The sequence below is a fragment of the Coregonus lavaretus genome, assembly GCF_964263955.1.
Source record: "Coregonus lavaretus genome assembly, chromosome: 6".
NCBI lineage: Eukaryota > Metazoa > Chordata > Actinopteri > Salmoniformes > Salmonidae > Coregonus > Coregonus lavaretus.
Window position 1 is genome coordinate 26,112,339 of NC_139993.1, and position 19,367 is coordinate 26,131,705.

General features: G+C 42.3%; 2 protein-coding genes across 2 annotated transcripts; both read right to left on the minus strand.

The window, feature by feature from the left end:
- Positions 1 to 718: 718 nt before the first annotated feature.
- Positions 719 to 7,338, minus strand: LOC311130194 (uncharacterized protein). Its single transcript, XM_084162891.1, has 2 exons — positions 7,294 to 7,338; positions 719 to 5,016 (listed from the first exon to the last, which is right to left on the minus strand). The coding sequence occupies exon 2, from the start codon at positions 5,009 to 5,011 to the stop codon at positions 2,831 to 2,833; it is 2,181 nt and encodes a 726-aa protein (XP_084019017.1). The 5' UTR covers positions 5,012 to 5,016; positions 7,294 to 7,338; the 3' UTR covers positions 719 to 2,830.
- Positions 7,339 to 12,332: 4,994 nt separating this feature from the next.
- Positions 12,333 to 14,486, minus strand: uts2d (urotensin 2 domain containing; the record flags this gene model as incomplete). The annotated part of the gene is made up of 5 exons (XM_084164443.1): positions 12,333 to 13,000; positions 13,151 to 13,244; positions 13,628 to 13,665; positions 13,819 to 13,923; positions 14,387 to 14,486. The coding sequence occupies 5 exons, from the start codon at positions 14,484 to 14,486 to the stop codon at positions 12,975 to 12,977; spliced, it is 363 nt and encodes a 120-aa protein (XP_084020569.1). The 3' UTR covers positions 12,333 to 12,974.
- Between the last annotated feature and the right edge of the window lie 4,881 nt (positions 14,487 to 19,367).

Here is a 19,367-nt window from a genome sequence, read left to right on the forward strand (position 1 = left end):
TACATTCAAACACCCTCCAAACACCAGGTCTCAGCTTAGGTGCACTATTTTTTATGGTTTCACTACACAATGATGGTGTTTTGAGTCTTTCTATTTTAACAGTGTAGTTCTCAAATAGCCTACATGAGAATGATCTGCCAACACAATGCTAATGGATAAAAAACATTTGTTCTGAAGGATAGGCAACTTTGTACATGGTGATAAATGAATGCCATGAATTACACAGTTTTTCATGTTGATGCTTGGTTGATGCTTGTTTTTGTTTTGGAAGGAACATTGGAAGGATCATTGGAAGGAACATTTCCAAACAAGAAATGTCTTACTACACTATGATATTGAGAAATGGTGTACTTGAGCTTCCCATTTTTAGGACTGAGATGGAGGTAGGAGCATCATCATATCTGTCTGTAGTGTCTTGTGAGTCAAAAGAAAAGCATCAGCTCACCTACAATACAGGAAGCTTATGGCCCCTTAAGTAATACCTTGTTTCAAAAGTCACCTAATTTTCATAATTCACACCTCTTGGCCTACCAAGATGTCTCGGAACAGTTAAATAGTAAGAAATCAGTACCTCACTTACATTTTGTCTCTCTGTAAGTGTGTGTGTGTCTCTGTGTGTAAGATGCAGGTCTATTAGGATCACTCATAGCTGCTAGTGGGAGAGGCAGGAATAAGATAATCTTATGACATCAGGACATTTTTATTCATGCAGTTTACTATCCCCAGCTGCAGAAACAGTATGACCTTTATCAACTGACACATTTCTGTCTACCAAATAAGCCTAAATAACTTTATTTTCCACTGGTTAGATGTTGCCAATCTTTGTATCGCTGAAAGAGTGCATACTGTCACCATCTGGACATTACTTTAAGCATACAGTGGCTTGCGAAAGTATTCACCCCCCCTTTGCATTTTACCTATTTTGTTGCCATACAACCTGGAATTAAAAGGGATTTTTTGGGGGTTTGTATCATTTGATTTACACAACATGTCTACCACTTTGAAAATGCAAAATATTTTTTGGGGTGAAACAAACAAGAAATAAGACAAAAAAACAGAAAACTTGAGCGTGCATAACTATTCACCCCATACCACAGATTCTCAATTGGATTGAGGTCTGGGCTTCGACTAGGCCATTCCAAGACATTTAAATGTTTCCCCTTAAACCACTCGAGTGTTGCTTTAACAGTATGCTTAGGGTCATTGTCCTGCTGGAAGGTGAACCTCCATCCCAGTCTCAAATCTCTGTAAGACTGAAACAGATTTCCCTCAAGAATTTCCCTGTATTTAGCGCCATCCATCATTCCTTCAATTCTGACCAGTTTCCCAGTCCTTGCCGATAAAGAACATAGCCACAGCATGATGCTGCCACCACCATGCTTCACTGTGGGGATGGTGTTCTCAGGGTGATGAGAGGTGTTGGGTTTGCACCAGACATAGCGTTTTCCTTGATGGCCAAAAAGCTCAATTTTAGTCTCATCTGACCAGAGTACATTCTTCCATATGTTTGGGGAGTCTCCCACATGCCTTTTGGCGAACACCAAACGTGTTTGCTTATTTTGTTCTTTAAGCCATGGATTTGTTCTAGCCACTCTTCCGTAAAACCAAGCTCTGTGGAGTGTACAGCTTAAAGTGGTCCTATGAACAGATACTCCAATCTCCGCTGTGGAGCTTTGCAGCTCCTTCAGGGTTATCTTTGGTCTCTTTGTTGCCTCTCTGATTAATGCCCTCCTTGCCTGGTCTGTGAGCTTTGGTGGGCGGCCCTCTCTTGGCAGGTTTGTTGTGGTGCCATATTCTTTCCATTTTTTAAATAATGGATTTAATGGTGCTCCGTGGGATGTTCAAAGTTTCGGATATTTTTTTATAACCCAACCCTGATCTGTACTTCTCCACAACTTTGTCCCTGACCTGTTAGGAGAGCTCCTTGGTCTTCATGGTGCCGCTTGCTTGGTGGTGCCCCTTGCTTAGTGGTGTTGCAGACTCTGGGGCCTTTCAGAACAGGTGTATATATACTGAGATCATGTGACAGATCATGTGACACTTAGATTGCACAAAGGTGGAATTTATTTAACTAATTATGTGACTTCTGAAGGTAATTGGTTGCACCAGATCTTATTTAGGGGCTTCATAGCAAAGGGGGTGAATACATATGCACGCACCACTTTTACGTTATTTATTTTTTAGAATTTTTTTCCATTTCACTTCACCAATTTGGACTATTTTGTGTATGTCCATTACATGAAAACCAAATAAAAATCCATTTAAATTACAGGTTGTAATCCAACAAAATAGGAAAAACGCCAAGGGGGATGAATACTGTATAAGCATATATTTGGACTTTATCCTGTGATAGAGACTGGCAAATTCCTAGGAGTAATACAAGGTTGCTTAGCTGATACTCTAGCAGTTAATTTTACCCACTGCTTAGTGGACACATGGTTCACCCAACAAAATTGAGAAATTGTTTGCTAGGTCCGTGTAGTCATCAATACTGACATCAGTTATTTTCACGATAATAATACAAATAGTTAGCCTAAGTCTATAATGCTCTGGCCCTTTGGACCAATGTTGTGACTGTCCTCTCCCCCTAAGATGATTATTCTTTGTTCCTGTTGTTCAAAGCTCATACCACTGGGAGGAGACTAGATATGCCTAATGAATAAGTCGTCAGTGACAGTCTTCTAAATCTAAAGAACTGCACACAATGCAGACAATGTTGGCTTGTGCTTTACATTGACAGATTTCCAAGGTTTTATTCCACTATTCTTGTCAAAACTGTTTCACCACAATGATACTTTCGACACATACTATATCTTCACATTTGGTGATGCTACAGTTTATCTTGGTCTTTCTGCTTCCTCTCTGATATTATGGTGTGTTTCCTGTTTGTGAGTATTGCTACTAGGTCTTCCATGGCCTCGTTGAGACGGTACATCCCATACATGGCAGCCAGAATCAGGGCCACGCCTGTGGCCAGCAGAAGGATAAGGAGAGCCATGAGAAACCCAACGTAAGCCCCATTAGGTGGCAGCGTCCACAGGTAAACCCAGCCCATCAGGCGGTTGTTGTGCACAAACTCAAGTCCGTTCTCAAACACCAGCCTGTCATGGAAGGGTGGCGATAGGACATGGATATCACCTCGTTGGACGGGGAGCGATTCAGAGTCGTCGTCAAGAATGTCGAGAATGTCGGTGGTCAGTGTGGCAGTTGTAGTGCGCCTAAACACAGTTGTGGTGAACTTGACACTCTCAGTAGGATTTTCTGTTTGTTGGGTTGATGGAGCCTCGGATTCAGTAGTTGTGGGTGTGAATTCTACAGCCCTTGTGGTGTACCTGACACTCTCAGTAGGATTTTCTGTTTGTTGGGTTGATGGAGCCTCGGATTCAGTATTTGTGGGTGTGAATTCTACAGCCCTTGTGGTGAACCTGACTCTCTCAGTAGGATTTTCTGTTTGTTGGGTTGATGGTACCTCGGATGCAGTAGTTGTGGGTGTGAATTCTACAGCCTCTGTCTCCCTGGCAGCTGATGCTTCAGCTGTAGTGGAAACATGGATCAATTCAGTCGAAGAGTGAGTGGTACGGCTGCTCGAGGGTGTGGTAACGTCACACTTAAACTCTTCATCGAGTAGGGAACCGAGTGGGCGGAGCAGTAGAGGGTACGGATTATGACATATCACATCCGTCCGATCACTAACCACACCTTCATTAAGCTTTATCCAACTTGCAATGTCTCTGATACCACACCTGCAGTCCCATGGGTTGCCACTCAAAGTAACCTCCCTTAAAACCGCTGCAGTAGAGAAGACCTCTCCCGGAAGATTCTGCAGCTGGTTGTTCTTCAGCTCGATGCTGGCCAAACTGGGGTTGCCCTTAAATATGTCCTCAGAAAGGGAGCGGAGCTTGTTGTCATTCAGGAGCAGAGTGTTCACATTGGCCAGCTTGGAGAAGATATCTGGGTGTAGATCCTGGATGTCGTTGAACTTGAGGGAAAGCTTCTGGAGGTTGGGCAGGCAGCAAAAGAGGTCAGGGGGCAGCTCTCTCAGCTTGTTGTTGAGGTGCAGGGAGAGCCTCTCCATCCCGCTCATGTTGGCAAACAGGGTCCAGGGCACGGTGTTGAGGTTGGTGGAATACAGGTAGAACTCCTTCATCCTGGGCATGTGGCCCATCAACTTATCAGGCAGTGACAGCAGAGGGTTTTTGTAGATGGTGAGCTTGGTGAGTTTGGGAAGGTGGTAGAAGCTTTCCTTCGGGATGCCCTGGAGCTGGTTGGAGGACATGGTGAGGGTCATGAGGTTGCCTAGGGCCCAGAACACCTCGGGGGGGATGTGGGCGATCTGGTTGTTGTGCAGTTTGAGCTCCAGGAGGTTGGCCAGCTCATCGAAGGCTCCTGCCTCCAGTCCCTCTAGCTTGTTGTTGTAGAGCATGAGGAACTGCAGCTTTGTCAATGAGTGGAACAAGGTGGGGGGCAGCTGCTGCAGGGAGTTTCTCCCCAGGTTGAGGAAGCGCAGGCTACTCAGCCAGTGGAAAACATCGGGGGCGAGGTGAGCGATGGCGTTGTTACTGACGTCCAGTTCATTCAGGTTGGCCAGACCCTCAAACAACACAGGAGCAATGGACTCCAGACGGTTGCCATCCAGATGTAGCTGTTCCAGGCTGACCAAGGGGCTGAACACCTGGGAAGGGAGGCTGGAGAGGGCGTTGGATGACAGCTTGAGGGAGAGGAGCTGCGGGGCCACATGGAAGGCCTCAGGGTGGATGGTGTCCAGGGGGCTGTGGCTGATGCTGAAACGCAGCATAAGGGGCAACATGGCCAGACTCTGTTTGTTCAGAACCTTCATGTTGGTGCCATTCAGCTGAAGTAGGTAAATGTTGGTGGGCATACCTTTGGGCACGTCCGTGATGTTGCCCACACATTTGACGGCCCCCTCTAGGTTGCACATACAGCTGCTAGGGCAGACCATGCTGTCGGTGAGCAAAGGTTGGACCAGGAGAAGGAGTAATACGCTCCACATGGTGCCTATTGAAGGGAGAAATGTGTTAAGGTCAAAATCTGCTTATCATAGATATTATGCTAGTATATGACAATTTGATAGATTAAAGGTGAAGCTCAGTATTTTACAACATGTTGTTAGATGGTTCCTCACCTTCAAAGTAGTCTATGTGCCAGAATAAACTGTTTTGCAGTCAAGCAAAACAAATTGGTTGCCCCTATTAGTGGTGCGTGGGTCAGCAGTTTGTTCACCCACACTCACCCGCAATTGCTAATAACCCATCCGCAACCGCCCGACTAAATGTGATAATGTGAATATCTTAGGCCCACACCCGACCCTAATATAGAAAATGCACTGTAGGCTACAGTCAGAGATGGCAGAAGATTTTTTGACCTGATTTAGATAGGCTATGTTTCAGCTTATAATTTACGACATTTTGGTAGGCTATGTGTTAGTCAACTTGTCTATAACTAGATACATGCAGCTTCTCTTCTGCCATTATATGTTGCCCTAGAAGACTAAATAAATCCTTGCTCACCAGAATAATGTAATAAATCGATAGAATGAATGCTTCAATGTAGTTGACATCAGTAAAGTTTTCTCTGTCATCTCTACTTCTTTTGCGGAGCAAAGACGTTTAGGGACCGGGGAGAAAATTCACTTTTCTGTGAAAAATCAGTTTGAGCGGTTGTAAGGAAATAGAAATCTGTGAAAACGACCCAACATTTTTCTGATAAGATTTCAGTTTGGCTTGGATGCATATTTTATGGTTGAAATACTATATTATTATTATGATTCTTTTATTTTTGTCTCCCCAAATTCGCGATATCCAATTACGATCTTGTCTCATCGCTGCAACTCCCCAACGGGCTCGGGAGAGGCGAAGGTCGAGTCATGCGTCCTCCGAAACATCACCTGCCAAACCGCACTTCTTAACACCGGCCCGCTTAACCCGGAAGCCAGCTGCACTAATGTATCGGAGGAAATACCGTTCAACTGACGACCGAAGTCAGCCTGCAGGCACCCGGCCCGCCACAAGGAGTTGCTAGAGCGCGATGAGCCAAGTAAAGCCCCCCCAGCCAAACCCTCCCCTAACCCGGACGACGCTGGGCCAATTGTGCGCTGCCCTATGGGACTCCCGGTCACGGCCGGTTGTGACACAGCCTGGGATCAAACCGGGGTCTGTAGTGACGCCTCAAGCACTGCGATGCAGTGCCTTAGACCGCTGTGCCACTCGGGAGGCCCTACTATCGTTTTTTATGATGCCGATAAAGATAGCACCTCTACAGATGGTATCTAACTGCGCATTTGCATTCTCTCAAGATGCTGAAATAAATAAATCATATTTCTCCACTTCTGTTCCCGAGTCAAAATTTTCGCAGTGCTAGCTGTGCCACTAGAGATCCTGGTTCGAATCCAGGCTCTGTTGTAGACGGCCGTGACCGGGAGACCCATGGGGTGGCGCACAATTGGCCCAGGGTAGGGGAGGGAATGGCCGGCAGGGATGTAGCTCAGTTGGTAGAGCATGGCATTTGCAACGCCAGGGTTGTGGGTTCGATTCCAGTATAAAAAAATAAAAAAATAATGTATGCACTCACTAACTGTAAGTCACTCTGGATAAGAGTGTCTGCTAAATGACTAAAATGTAAATGTTATAGATTTCAGTTTCCATTTAACCCATCTGAACAGTAGGCTACAGTTCCCTTGGCGTGACATAGGCCTATTTGAAGGCCCCATCTTGTGACTGTCAAATTTGTATAGCGCCTCACAATCACATCAATCATCCTCTTTTACCACTTCAGCAAATCTTTCCCAAACATTACTTTTCAGGCACTCCCTTCTCTTTATCTTCAACTCTCCATTTCGCAGCTTTTCTCTTATTGAATTAAACTCGACATTGTCCTTTTTTGCCTGTTTCCAAAAGCATTTGGCGATTGGTGTGTAAGCTATTTGGTGCGTGTACAGTTAGGCCCTAAAGCTTAGGCTTACGCATTAATGCCACATAGCCTAAATAATGAAATAAAAACCTCAATGTAGCCTATAAATATAAATTGCACAAGAATTATACGTTTATGGATTTTTTAAGGTATTTTTTTTCTCTTTATTTAACCAAACAATATAATCAAACAATATACAGTACTAGAGATTTTGTACTTTGCAATAAACAGAATAAAGGAAAGTAGTATAGAGTTACTGTACATTGCAATAAACAGAATAAAGGAAAGTAGTATAGAGTTACTGTACTTTGCAATAAACAGAATAAAGGAAAGTAGTAGTAGATTGATGCAATGAATTCTGCCTACCTTTCTAATGAGATGCACCACAGCAGACTTGTTCTTGTTGTGTTGCTTTTGTTCCTTATATGTCTGGTATTTGAGAGACTTTATAGGATGCGTCTCCATTTCCGTATAACTTCTCTTCCGGTCAACAGGCCGCTGAACATGGGGAGATAACATATTACAATATATCAGTTATAGACTGGATGGTGGCCAATGCTGCTCCTCCCTGTTCCCCGTAGCATTGTTACGTAGTAGGTTTAAATGGTTTTCTCTGTCCTATTTTGGGTGTGCTTGCGTGCATTTGTGTATGGTTGCGAGCTTAGCTGTTTGTCTGCGTTTTTGTTTTGATTAGGACATGAGTGATGAATAATTCACCCTATCCTGTTGTAGTCAGATCTACAATTCTACCACTTCAGGTGAGTCAGTGGTGCTTCAAAGCCACAAGTTTCTCTCCAATATTCCTTGTAGTTTTCTGACAGTGTAGCTGATTGCACAGGCTTACTGGTTTCTCAGAGACATCCCTCCACTCCCATCTATCTCTCTGTAGGATTCAGATAGAGCCCTATCATTGGTGCAGCTGCCCATTGTTCAGACCTAGCCAATGACTCAGCTCCCATACACACCACCACAGTGACAATGGGGGAGGAGAGGCAGAGACCATGGCAAAAAAACAAAGTCATGGGCAGAGCAATAATTCTCAGCAAAATTGTAGAACTATAAATTGCATAGATTTAGCATGACTAAAACTGGTAAAATATCATTAAAACAAAATATTTTTGATGCAAGCTTGAATAACCTAAATAATGTGTATTATTTATATAATAAATAATACTGTATTTGTGGCGGTAATCAGCAGTTGAAACAATAACAAAGTGTCCTCCCCGCCCCCGTCTCTGTAAAAAGCTGAGGGATGGGGTTGGAGAAATGTAACCACTCAAATTCATACAGATGTAGGATCTTAATTTGATCACTCTTTTGTTCCTGAGAATTGTCCTGCACTGGCCCAAATGAAGATCCTACATCTGTAGACAGAGGTAGGGATGCAAGGACTGACCATCCGTTATATTAAAATGACAGTTTTAACCATGTTTTGAGACTATACAGTGTTTTTTATTTTTTTACATTAACTTTGTTTACAAACATTGGAGTAAAACAAGCTTATATTTTGGGTTCTGATGGGGTACGACTGTTGAACTAACCTCATGAGGCATTTATAAATTATATTCTTCAAGAATCAGTTAGTGGGTACATATAATTAACTTACAGTTGAAGTCGGAAGTTTACACACACCTTAGCCAAATACATTTAAACTCAGTTTTTCACAATTCCTGACATTTAATCCTAGTAAAAATTCCCTGTTTTAGGTCAGTTAGGATCACCGCTTTATTTTAAGAATGAGAAATGTCAGAATAATAGTAGAGAGAATTATTTATTTCAGCTGTTATTTCTTTCATCACATTCCCAGTGGGTCAGAAGTTTACATACATTCAATTAGTATTTGGTAGCATTGCCTTTAAATTGTTTAACTTAACGGTTCGGGTAGCCTTCCACAAGCTTCCCACAATAAGTTGGGTGAATTTTGGCCCATTCCTCCTGACAGAGCTGGTGTAACTGAGTCAGGTTTATAGGCTTCCTTGCTAGCACACGCTTTTTCAGTTCTGCCCACACATTTTCTATAGGATTGAGGTCAGGGCTTTGTGATGGCCACTCCAATACCTTGACTTTGTTGTCCTTGAGCCATTTTGCCACAACTTTGGAAGTATGCTTGGGGTCATTGTCTATTTGGAAGTGTCACGACTTCCGCCGAGGCTGCCTCCCCTCCTTGTTCGGGCAGGCTTCGGCGTTCGTCGTCACCGGCTTACTAGCCACTGCCGCTCCATATCTCATCATTCCATTTGTCTTGTCTTGTCAATTACACACACCTGGTTCTTATCCCCTCATTAGTCTGTGTATAAGTGTTCCCTCTAGCCACCTTGTCCTTGTGGGTGATTGTTATTTGTGAGAGTAGTGTAGCTCGGTGGAGTTACTCGCACTTTGTATTGCCGGCGTAGATATTTCCCCTGTGCCTGTATATTGTTGGAGTATCCCGTACCGTGTATTGCCAGGGTAGATAGTTTCCCCTGTGCCTGTTTTCGTGTGTCGCTATCTAGCGCAATTGTGTACGAAGGAATAAACTCTGTATTCAGTGATTAACCCTCCTGCGCCTGACTCCTTCTATCACACTCATCACAGGAAGACCCATTTGCGACCAAGCTTTAACTTCCTGACTGATGTCTTGAGATGTTGCTTCAATATATCCACATCATTTTCCTTCCTCATGATGCCATCTATTTTGTGAAGTGCACCAGTCCCTCCTGCAGCAAAGCACCCCCACAGCATGATGCTGCCACCCCCATGCTTCACGGTCGGGATGGTGTTCTTCGGCTTGCAAGCATTCCCCTTTTACCTCCAAACATAACGATGGTCATTTTGGCCAAACAGTTCTATTTTTGTTTAATCAGACCAGAGGACATTTCTCCAAAAAGTACAATCTTTGTCCCCATGTGCAGTTGCAAACCGTAGTCTGGCTTTTTTATGGCGGTTTTGGAGCAGTGGCTTCTTCCTTGCTGAGCGGCCTTTCAGGTTATGTCGATATAGGACTCATTTTACTGTGGATATACAGTGGGGGAAAAAAGTATTTAGTCAGCCACCAATTGTGCAAGTTCTCTCACTTAAAAAGATGAGAGAGGCCTGTAATTTTCATCATAGGTACACGTCAACTATGACAGAAAAAAATAGATTTTTTTTCTCCAGAAAATCACATTGTAGGATTTTTTATGAATTTATTTGCAAATTATGGTGGAAAATAAGTATTTGGTCAATAACAAAAGTTTCTCAATACTTTGTTATATACCCTTTGTTGGCAATGACACAGGTCAAACGTTTTCTGTAAGTCTTCACAAGGTTTTCACACACTGTTGCTGGTATTTTGGCCCATTCCTCCATGCAGATCTCCTCTAGAGCAGTGATGTTTTGGGGCTGTTGCTGGGCAACACAGACTTTCAACTCCCTCCAAAGATTTTCTATGGGGTTGAGATCTGGAGACTGGCTAGGCCACTCAAGGACCTTGAAATGCTTCTTACGAAGCCACTCCTTCGTTGCCCAGGCGGTGTGTTTGGGATCATTGTCATGCTGAAAGACCCAGCCACGTTTCATCTTCAATGCCCTTGCTGATGGAAGGAGGTTTTCACTCAAAATCTCACGATACATGGCCCCATTCATTCTTTCCTTTACACGGATCAGTCATCCTGGTCCCTTTGCAGAAAAACAGCCCCAAAGCATGATGTTTCCACCCCCATGCTTCACAGTAGGTATGGTGTTCTTTGGATGCAACTCAGCATTCTTTGTCCTCCAAACACGACGAGTTGAGTTTTTACCAAAAAGTTCTATTTTGGTTTCATCTGACCATATGACATTCTCCCAATCCTCTTCTGGATCATCCAAATGCACTCTAGCAAACTTCAGACGGGCCTGGACATGTACTGGCTTAAGCAGGGGGACACGTCTGGCACTGCAGGATTTGAGTCCCTGGCGGCGTAGTGTGTTACTGATGGTAGGCTTTGTTACTTTGGTCCCAGCTCTCTGCAGGTCATTCACTAGGTCCCCCCGTGTGGTTCTGGGATTTTTGCTCACCGTTCTTGTGATCATTTTGACCCCACGGGGTGAGATCTTGCGTGGAGCCCCAGATCGAGGGAGATTATCAGTGGTCTTGTATGTCTTCCATTTCCTAATAATTGCTCCCACAGTTGATTTCTTCAAACCAAGCTGCTTACCTATTGCAGATTCAGTCTTCCCAGCCTGGTGCAGGTCTACCATTTTGTTTCTGGTGTCCTTTGACAGCTCTTTGGTCTTGGCCATAGTGGAGTTTGGAGTGTGACTGTTTGAGGTTGTGGACAGGTGTATTTTATACTGATAACAAGTGCAAACAGGTGCCATTAATACAGGTAACGAGTGGAGGACAGAGGAGCCTCTTAAAGAAGAAGTTACAGGTCTGTGAGTGCCAGAAATCTTGCTTGTTTGTAGGTGACCAAATACTTATTTTCCACCATAATTTGCAAATAAATTCATAAAAAATCCTACAATGTGATTTTCTGGATAATTTTTTCTCAATTTGTCTGTCATAATTGACGTGTACCTATGATGAAAATTACAGGCCTCTCTCATCTTTTTAAGTGGGAGAACTTGCACAATTGGTGGCTGACTAAATACTTTTTTCCCCCACTGTAGATACTTTTGTACCTGTTTCCTCCAGCATCTTCAGAAGGTCCTTTGCTGTTGTTCTGGGATTGATTTGCACTTTTCGCACCAAAGTACGTTCATCTCTAGGAGACAGAACGCGTCTCCTTCCTGAGCGGCATGACGGCTGCGTGGTCCCATGGGGTTTATACTTGCGTACTATTGTTTGTACAGATGAACGTGGTACCTTCAGGCATTTGGAAATTGCTCCCAAGGCTGAACCAGACTTGTGGAGGTCTACAATTTCTTTTCTGAGGTCTTGGCTGATTTCTTTTGATTTTCCAATGATGTCAAGCAAAGAGGCACGGAGTTTGAAGGTAGGCCTTGAAATACATCCACAAGTACACCTCCAATTCACCCAAATGATGTCAATTAGCCTATCAGAAGCTTCTAAAGCCTTGACATCATTTTCTGGAATTTTCCAAGCTGTTTAAAGGCACAGTCAACTTGGTGTATGTAAACTTCTGACCCACTGGAATTGTGATATAATTCACTGTAAGTAATAATCTGTCTGTAAACAATCGTTGGAAAAATTACTTGTGTCATGCACAAAGTAGATGTTCTATCTGACTTGCCAAAACTATAGTTCATTAACAAGAAATTTGAGTTGTAAAGGTGTTTCAATCAGGCAAAAGATATAGTCAAAAATGTCACAGCTCTGGTCCTTACATTTTACATTCTTGTAATTTAGTTGACGCTCTTATCCAGTTACTTACAATTCATGGATCTAACCATTTATTTCTCTATTCCCGGAGTGACATAATCACTGGTAGCTAAGACACAAGTTAGCATGATAATATATAATTTATTAAATGAAGGAAACGGTAACACATTCATCAAAGCAATACTGATATTTGACAATGGAAAGTATCATGAATTGCGTCACTGCCCCCATTTACCACTAGGGGAAGACAAAGTCAACGTGTTACTCCGGGTGTGGAAACAAGGGCCAAGGCCTTTGTCAGCGGACTAATATTAGGTTGTGACAACAATACTTTCCAGGAAATGCTGATAACTCCTTGTCTTCTCAAATGTTGGAGTCCTGTAGAGAAGCATCTGGAACAGTACATCCTATACAGAACTGACGATCAAGTAATTTCTGTCATTTGAGGTAATTATGCATTACAAGGTATTTATGCAATACATCACAAATAGAATGTAACTTATGCCCACCCTGATTTAGACTCAACAGTCATTGGACCTATTATAAATACCTGTAGACGCCCGATATTGCGACATCAGCACAGAGGTTATTGAACAATGTGCGTGATGAGTACATTATAGTATTAGTAGATTAGTTATGTTACAACATTTAAACATTTGGTGATGGTAATGGGTGAGTTGTGTTGATGTCTGTGAGCGTGTTGAGTCTTTGGAGCGTTAGGGCAATGCAGCAGGACTCAGTAGAGGTTCTTCTCGCCCTTAAGCTATCATACACAGTACTTCCAGAAACAGGCTGTGGACACAGAGAAAAACACTGTTCAGTCTCTTGCTCTATTACAAGGAGGAATATCATTGTTGTAAAATGAAGACCACTATAGTAAATAAAATGTGTTATGACTATGAAATTATTGCCATCACCAACAATAAGCAATAAGAAACTTACGCTCGCCCCTTTTCCTCGGTATGGACTTGTCCTCTGCTAGTGTGTTTGATGAGAGCTCCCTTTCCAGCTCTAAGTCCTCCTTCAAAGCCTCTATCTGTAAGGAGAGAACACAGTGGTTACAGACGGTCAAAGGATCACCGTGTTGGTCTTTATGGAAGCGGACTTCTCTCATGGAAGGTAAATCACTATCCAAGGCCATGAGAGACATAATCAATTATGCTGCTAGAGCTCCCATTTGAACTCTGTCAGACAATAGGTAGATTTGCTTGATGAACCTTGTAAAGGCTAAATCCAAGGGGAATTTTCCACAGAATGTACACAGTATCTCAGTCAGAGAACTATGTTTACCTGTTCGTCTCATAAACCCTGCTTAAAAGCATGCCATCTTATCAGCTGAATGAAATATATGACTGCACAGGACACACCAAGTGCTTAAACTATTGCAGTCAGTGTGTACAAAACACTTGAATGACCTACCTCCTCCAGCTCCTCTAGTTTGTTGGCCAACTCTAAACCTGCAGAGAAGAAAAAATATGTTAGCACAAACGGCAAACCTGAGAAACACTTGGTCAGTCCATGTCATATTATATACACACACACACATCATTATATATTCTACATTGACAAACACTGAATTAGTGTGTGTGTGATATACTGTAAATCCTTACCTAAAGCGTAATTTCTTTCAATAGGTTCTAAGCTTTTATGTAGTAACAACGCTAGAATCTTGTTCTGGGCATCTGTGTCCCCTCTTTGGGGATAGACATGGTTTCCTGAATATGTGGCAAATGGCAATACATCTGTTTACTGTAAACAACTTCAAATGCACCTGGTGTACATAAATATATAATTACACAATATCCCCTTTAAACTGAGACACATTCACAGTGTAGTATTCACAGTATTGTTAGAAGAACACAATTGAATTGCCAAGCAAACACTAAATTAGTTTGCCATGGAATACCAATAGAATAATTATTCATATGTGAAAGATGAATGGCAATAACAACTATTGAAACTACTACCTGTTGCAGATCTTTTGTGCAATTTGTCCCAATTATCCTCCAGCAGAGCTTTTGCATGCTCACATTATAACAACTGACAATGCATGCAAGCAGCTGGGAATGAACCCATAGTTGTATCCAGCATCCTCAGACTGCCTACATCTTCAGGTAGTCTGTGCCTCAAATAGGCCAGCAGCTAGTACACATTCATTCACCAAACCAGCAGACTCACCAGGGTTGAAGATGCTTCTTCCCTCCACACTGACTACCCCTTGTAGAAGCAGAAAAGCTAGCAGTCCCAGCCAGTAGTTCACAGAGACAACACTGTCCATGTCAACGAAGCAACGGTCCCAAAGAAGTGCTTAGTATCAACTGGTTCTCAACCTGCCCCAGCGATCCACTGCCTTTGGTCCATCCCAGCCATACTTTTATCCTGTCAGACATGGAAGGAGGAGACTGGGAGGGGGCAGTCAGCCCCCCAGTGCACTCAATCAATAGGTAGTCACCGTGGCTTTCGTCAATGGACCACGGTCCTTTGCAAGAGGGACCATGTAGTGGCTGACAGAAATATGACGATCTGGATCCATTGCCAGCGGCCCTTCATCAACACGACAGATACAAAGCCAACAAAGTGAGAAAGTCATCAATCACCTGTTATTTACGGGAGATGACAGTCAGATGTTCTTGGCACTTTCAGTCCTTTTCTTTTACATTAATTACTTCCTTAAGAATGTAGGGGGAGAATCTTGGACGGGGTTAAGAGGGGGAGAAGTTAATTGATTCTGTCCCTATAAAGTGCACCATGCCCGGAGATGAGCTCTTCAATCTTGGCTCCAGGTCTGAGCATCGGCACCAATGTGGAGCTGATTGAACATATATCACCGAGGTCAAACCATGTGAATCATGGCTCACAACTCCGTCAGTGTAATGGCTGCTGTGTTTATGTACGGTAGTTTTAGTTAAATGAAGTGCCTGGCACCCATTTTGTTTGGCCTGTTTACGTCATAAAGCTTCTTGAGTGCTGTTTTCATTGACACCTTTGTCTTCTGCTGAGGAAGTTATTGAGCCTTAGTCTAATTGTGTCTCTCATCCCAAATAAACATCACATATCCTTATGATATGGATTTCGGAGCTTGAGGACTTAGAGAACCTGGTTGAGTGAGTCACAGTGAATGAACCTTGTAACATCAAGGATATATTGCATCTTGTGAAACAGTCTGGTCCTCTTGTGGAAAATATACAGTGAGGGAAAAAAGTATTTGATCCCCTGCTGATTTTGTATGTTTGCCCACTGACAAAGAAATGATCCGTCTATAATTTTAATGGTAGGTTTATTTGAACAGTGAGAGACAGAATAACAACAACAAAAATCCAGAAAAACGCATGTCAAAAATGTTATAAATTGATTTGCATTTTAATGAGGGAAATAAGTATTTGACCCCCTCTCAATCAGAAAGATTTCTGGCTCCCAGGTGTCTTTTATACCGGTAACGAGCTGAGATTAGGAGCACACTCTTAAAAGGGAGTGCTCCTAATCTCAGCTTGTTACCTGTATAAAATACACCTGTCCACAGAAGCAATCAATCAATCAGATTCCAAACTCTCCAACATGGCCAAGACCAAAGAGCTCTCCAAGAATGTCAGGGACAAGATTGTAGACCTACACAAGGCTGGAATGGGCTACAAGACCATCGCCAAGCAGCTTGGTGAGAAGGTGACAACAGTTGGTGCGATTATTGGCAAATGGAAGAAACACAAAAGACTGTCAATCTCCCTCGGCCTGGGGCTCCATGCAAGATCTCACCTCGTGGAGTTGCAATGATCATGAGAACGGTGAGGAATCAGCCCAGAACTACACGGGAGGATCTTGTCAATGATCTCAAGGCAGCTGGGACCATAGTCACCAAGAAAACAATTGGTAACACACAACGCCGTGAAGGACTTAAATCCTGCAGCGCCCGCAAGGTCCCCCTGCTCAAGAAAGCACATATACAGGCCCGTCTGAAGTTTGCCAATGAACATCTGAATGATTCAGAGGAGAACTGGGTGAAAGTGTTGTGGTCAGATGAGACCAAAATCGAGCACTTTGGCATCAACTAAACTCGCCGTGTTTGGAGGAGGAGGAATGCTGCCTATGACCCCAAGAACACCATCCCCACCGTCAAACATGGAGGTGGAAACATTATGCTTTGGGGGTGTTTTTCTGCTAAGGGGACAGAACAACTTCACTGCATCAAATGGACGATGGACGGGGCCATGTACCATCAAATCTTGGGTGTGAACCTCCTTCCCTCAACCAGGGCATTGAAAATGGGTCGTGGATGGGTATTTCAGCATGACAATGACCCAAAACACACGGCCAAGGCAACAAAGGAGTGGCTCAAGAAGAAGCACATGAAGGTCCTGGAGTGGCCTAGCCAGTCTCCAGACCTTAATCCCATAGAAAATCTGTGGAGGGAGCTGAAGGTTAGAGTTGCCAAACGTCAGCCTCGAAACCTTAATGACTTGGAGAAGATCTGCAAAGAGGAGTGGGACAAAATCCCTCCTGAGATGTGTAAACCTGGTGGCCAACTACAAGAAACGTCTGACCTCTGTGATTGCCAACAACGGTTTTTCCACCAAGTACTAAGTAATGTTTTGCAGAGGGGTCAAATACTTATTTCCCTCATTAAAATGCATATCAATTTATAACATTTTTGACATGCATTTTTCTGGATTTTGTTGTTGTTATTCTGTCTCTCACTGTTCAAATAAACCTACCATTAAAATTATAGACTGATCATGTCTTTGTCAGTGGGCAAACGTACAAAATCAGCAGGGGATCAAATACTTTTTCCCCCTCACTATAATCAATAACTTGATGGATCTCCAGGCATGACTCACATTGCAGAACACAACATTCCTAGACACTGTCTGTACCTCTGACTGTAGGGTGTACTTTTGGAATCATTCAATAAAATGAAGTTCAATAATAGTGTCAACTGTCAAAGCAGATGGTGTTATGTCCTGACAGATTGCTCTGATGTTCAGAAAGCCATATATGATATCCTAGAAGTATTATATCTATAGGGAATGATTTGTTTCCTTCTATTGTGATAAGAAGTAATATGACAATCCATGTTTGAACTCAAATAAAATAGTATTTGTCACATGCGCCAAATACAACAGGTGTGGACTTTACCGCCCTTTCCCAACAATGCAGAGTTAAAAAGTAAGAAAAGATTAGCAAAAAATATATATATACTGTAGTAACACAATAAAATAACAATAACGAGGCTATATACACAAGAGTACCGGTACCGAGTCAGTGTGCAGGGGTACGAGGTAGTTGAGGTAATATGTGCATGTAGGTATGGGTAAAGGTGACTAGGCAATCAGGATAGATAATAAACAGAGTAGCAGCAGCGTATAGGTGCAATCAATTAGCTTAAATTCTCAGAGATGAAATTATATTTCCTACAAAATAATGTTGCAGGAATGCTAATCTTAACTGTAACAACAGAAGCAATTTCAGAATAATCTGAGATGGTGGGTGTCGAAATCCTCTTTCTTGTGCTTTTTTAGGTGGAACAAACAACATCAATATGTTAAGAGTAAGGGACTGGACGTTTTTTATAATGAGGGATACCTGGAGAAAATCAGACCTCTCTGAAATGAAAATGGATGGCCCTCCCTTCAGTAAAATATGTTTTTACCAGACCCTCCCTGAACGCTTGAATAAAGAACCTTGACCCTCCTCTACACCCAAAATAATAATGAAAACAAAGTGGATAGCAGAGAACATGCCTACTGTTTTACTCTCACTCCTAAGACAGACCAGAGCCTTAGATATGCAGTTTTAGAAACTGTCCTTCACTTTGTATGCATTACATAACATGACAAAGTAGCCGGAAGGTTGTGGATTCGCAGACAAGGGTAGGGGTGGAAAGATCTCCATTATAATAAAAGCACTGCATAAATCTATCATCTTATTTGTGGTCTGACAAAAATAATAATTGTATAAATGCATTTCATGAACGTAATGCACGTCATTTTACCTTACTGGAGACAAGCAGAATCTTTTTGAATACCACAAAAGAGCATGACAATGAATGAGTGCATGCTGGAGCGCATGTTGCAGCACCGGAGACGTTTTCATTTATATTCTATTGTTAAAAAAAGAGGAGAGTCTAAGTTTGGAACAGTCCTAAAGTTGTCTATTAACTGTAAAAATTACAACTGAAATATCTGATCATCAATGAATTCGAGAAAAAGCCATTTGTTTTTTAATACAGCAGCCGCATATCATCAGTTAGGCCTAAATGCACTTGTAACTTTTTGTCATTTGGGAAACTATAATTTTCTAATGTATTATTTTCCATTATATTGTTGTTACAAAATAGATTTCTGTTGACTGTGATTAGGGCATGGGAATTTAAGGAATTTGATCAAAATTAACAAACTAGACATGCATAGCTCACCACATGATCCTGAAACCAAAGACTGGCAAAACTCGAGTTTCTACAAGTGAATTCAAAAGGCACTGACTGTATAGTCTAATAACGCATTTTTCGTTTCATTATTATGTAATTGTAAGTAATATATTTTTTTATGTCATTGTATACAGCCTAAATGCTAAATGTATAGGCATGTTGTTGAAGTGCTGTTGTTGATGTGTTGTTGAAATGCTGAGCGCTCCTGCCAGCCTGTAGCGTGTCACAAATGCTTCACAACTTCTTCCTTAAAATGGCAGGCTATAGCCTTGAAATAATAATAATAATAATAATAATAATAATAATAATAATAATAATAATATAGCCTACATAATTCATTTTCGTTCCTTCTTATGCTACCTGGCTTGCTCCTGACTGATTAACAGTTAGTACAGCATGTTGTTTAATAGCCCGTTGAAATGTTGAACGTCAATTGATAGTGACAGAATCACACATTACTTCCCAAGCAAAGTACATTTTTTGTCTCCTCGGCAATAGAAGGTTGTAGTGCAACCTCTGAATGTCATAGAGACAAACCAAAGATATATCCCATATGTATCGGAGTCACCTTTTTCCCCAGCATTTTACAGCTTGTTTCTAGCATTGCGGACTAAAGCGTCATTATAGATCGCTTTATATGATCAGGTCCATTTAAAAAAAATCTACATCTTAACCTAACAAGGGGTAGCCATTTTCTTTAACAAAGGCCACAGATCCCTCACTTACCCCCTCAATTCGAGC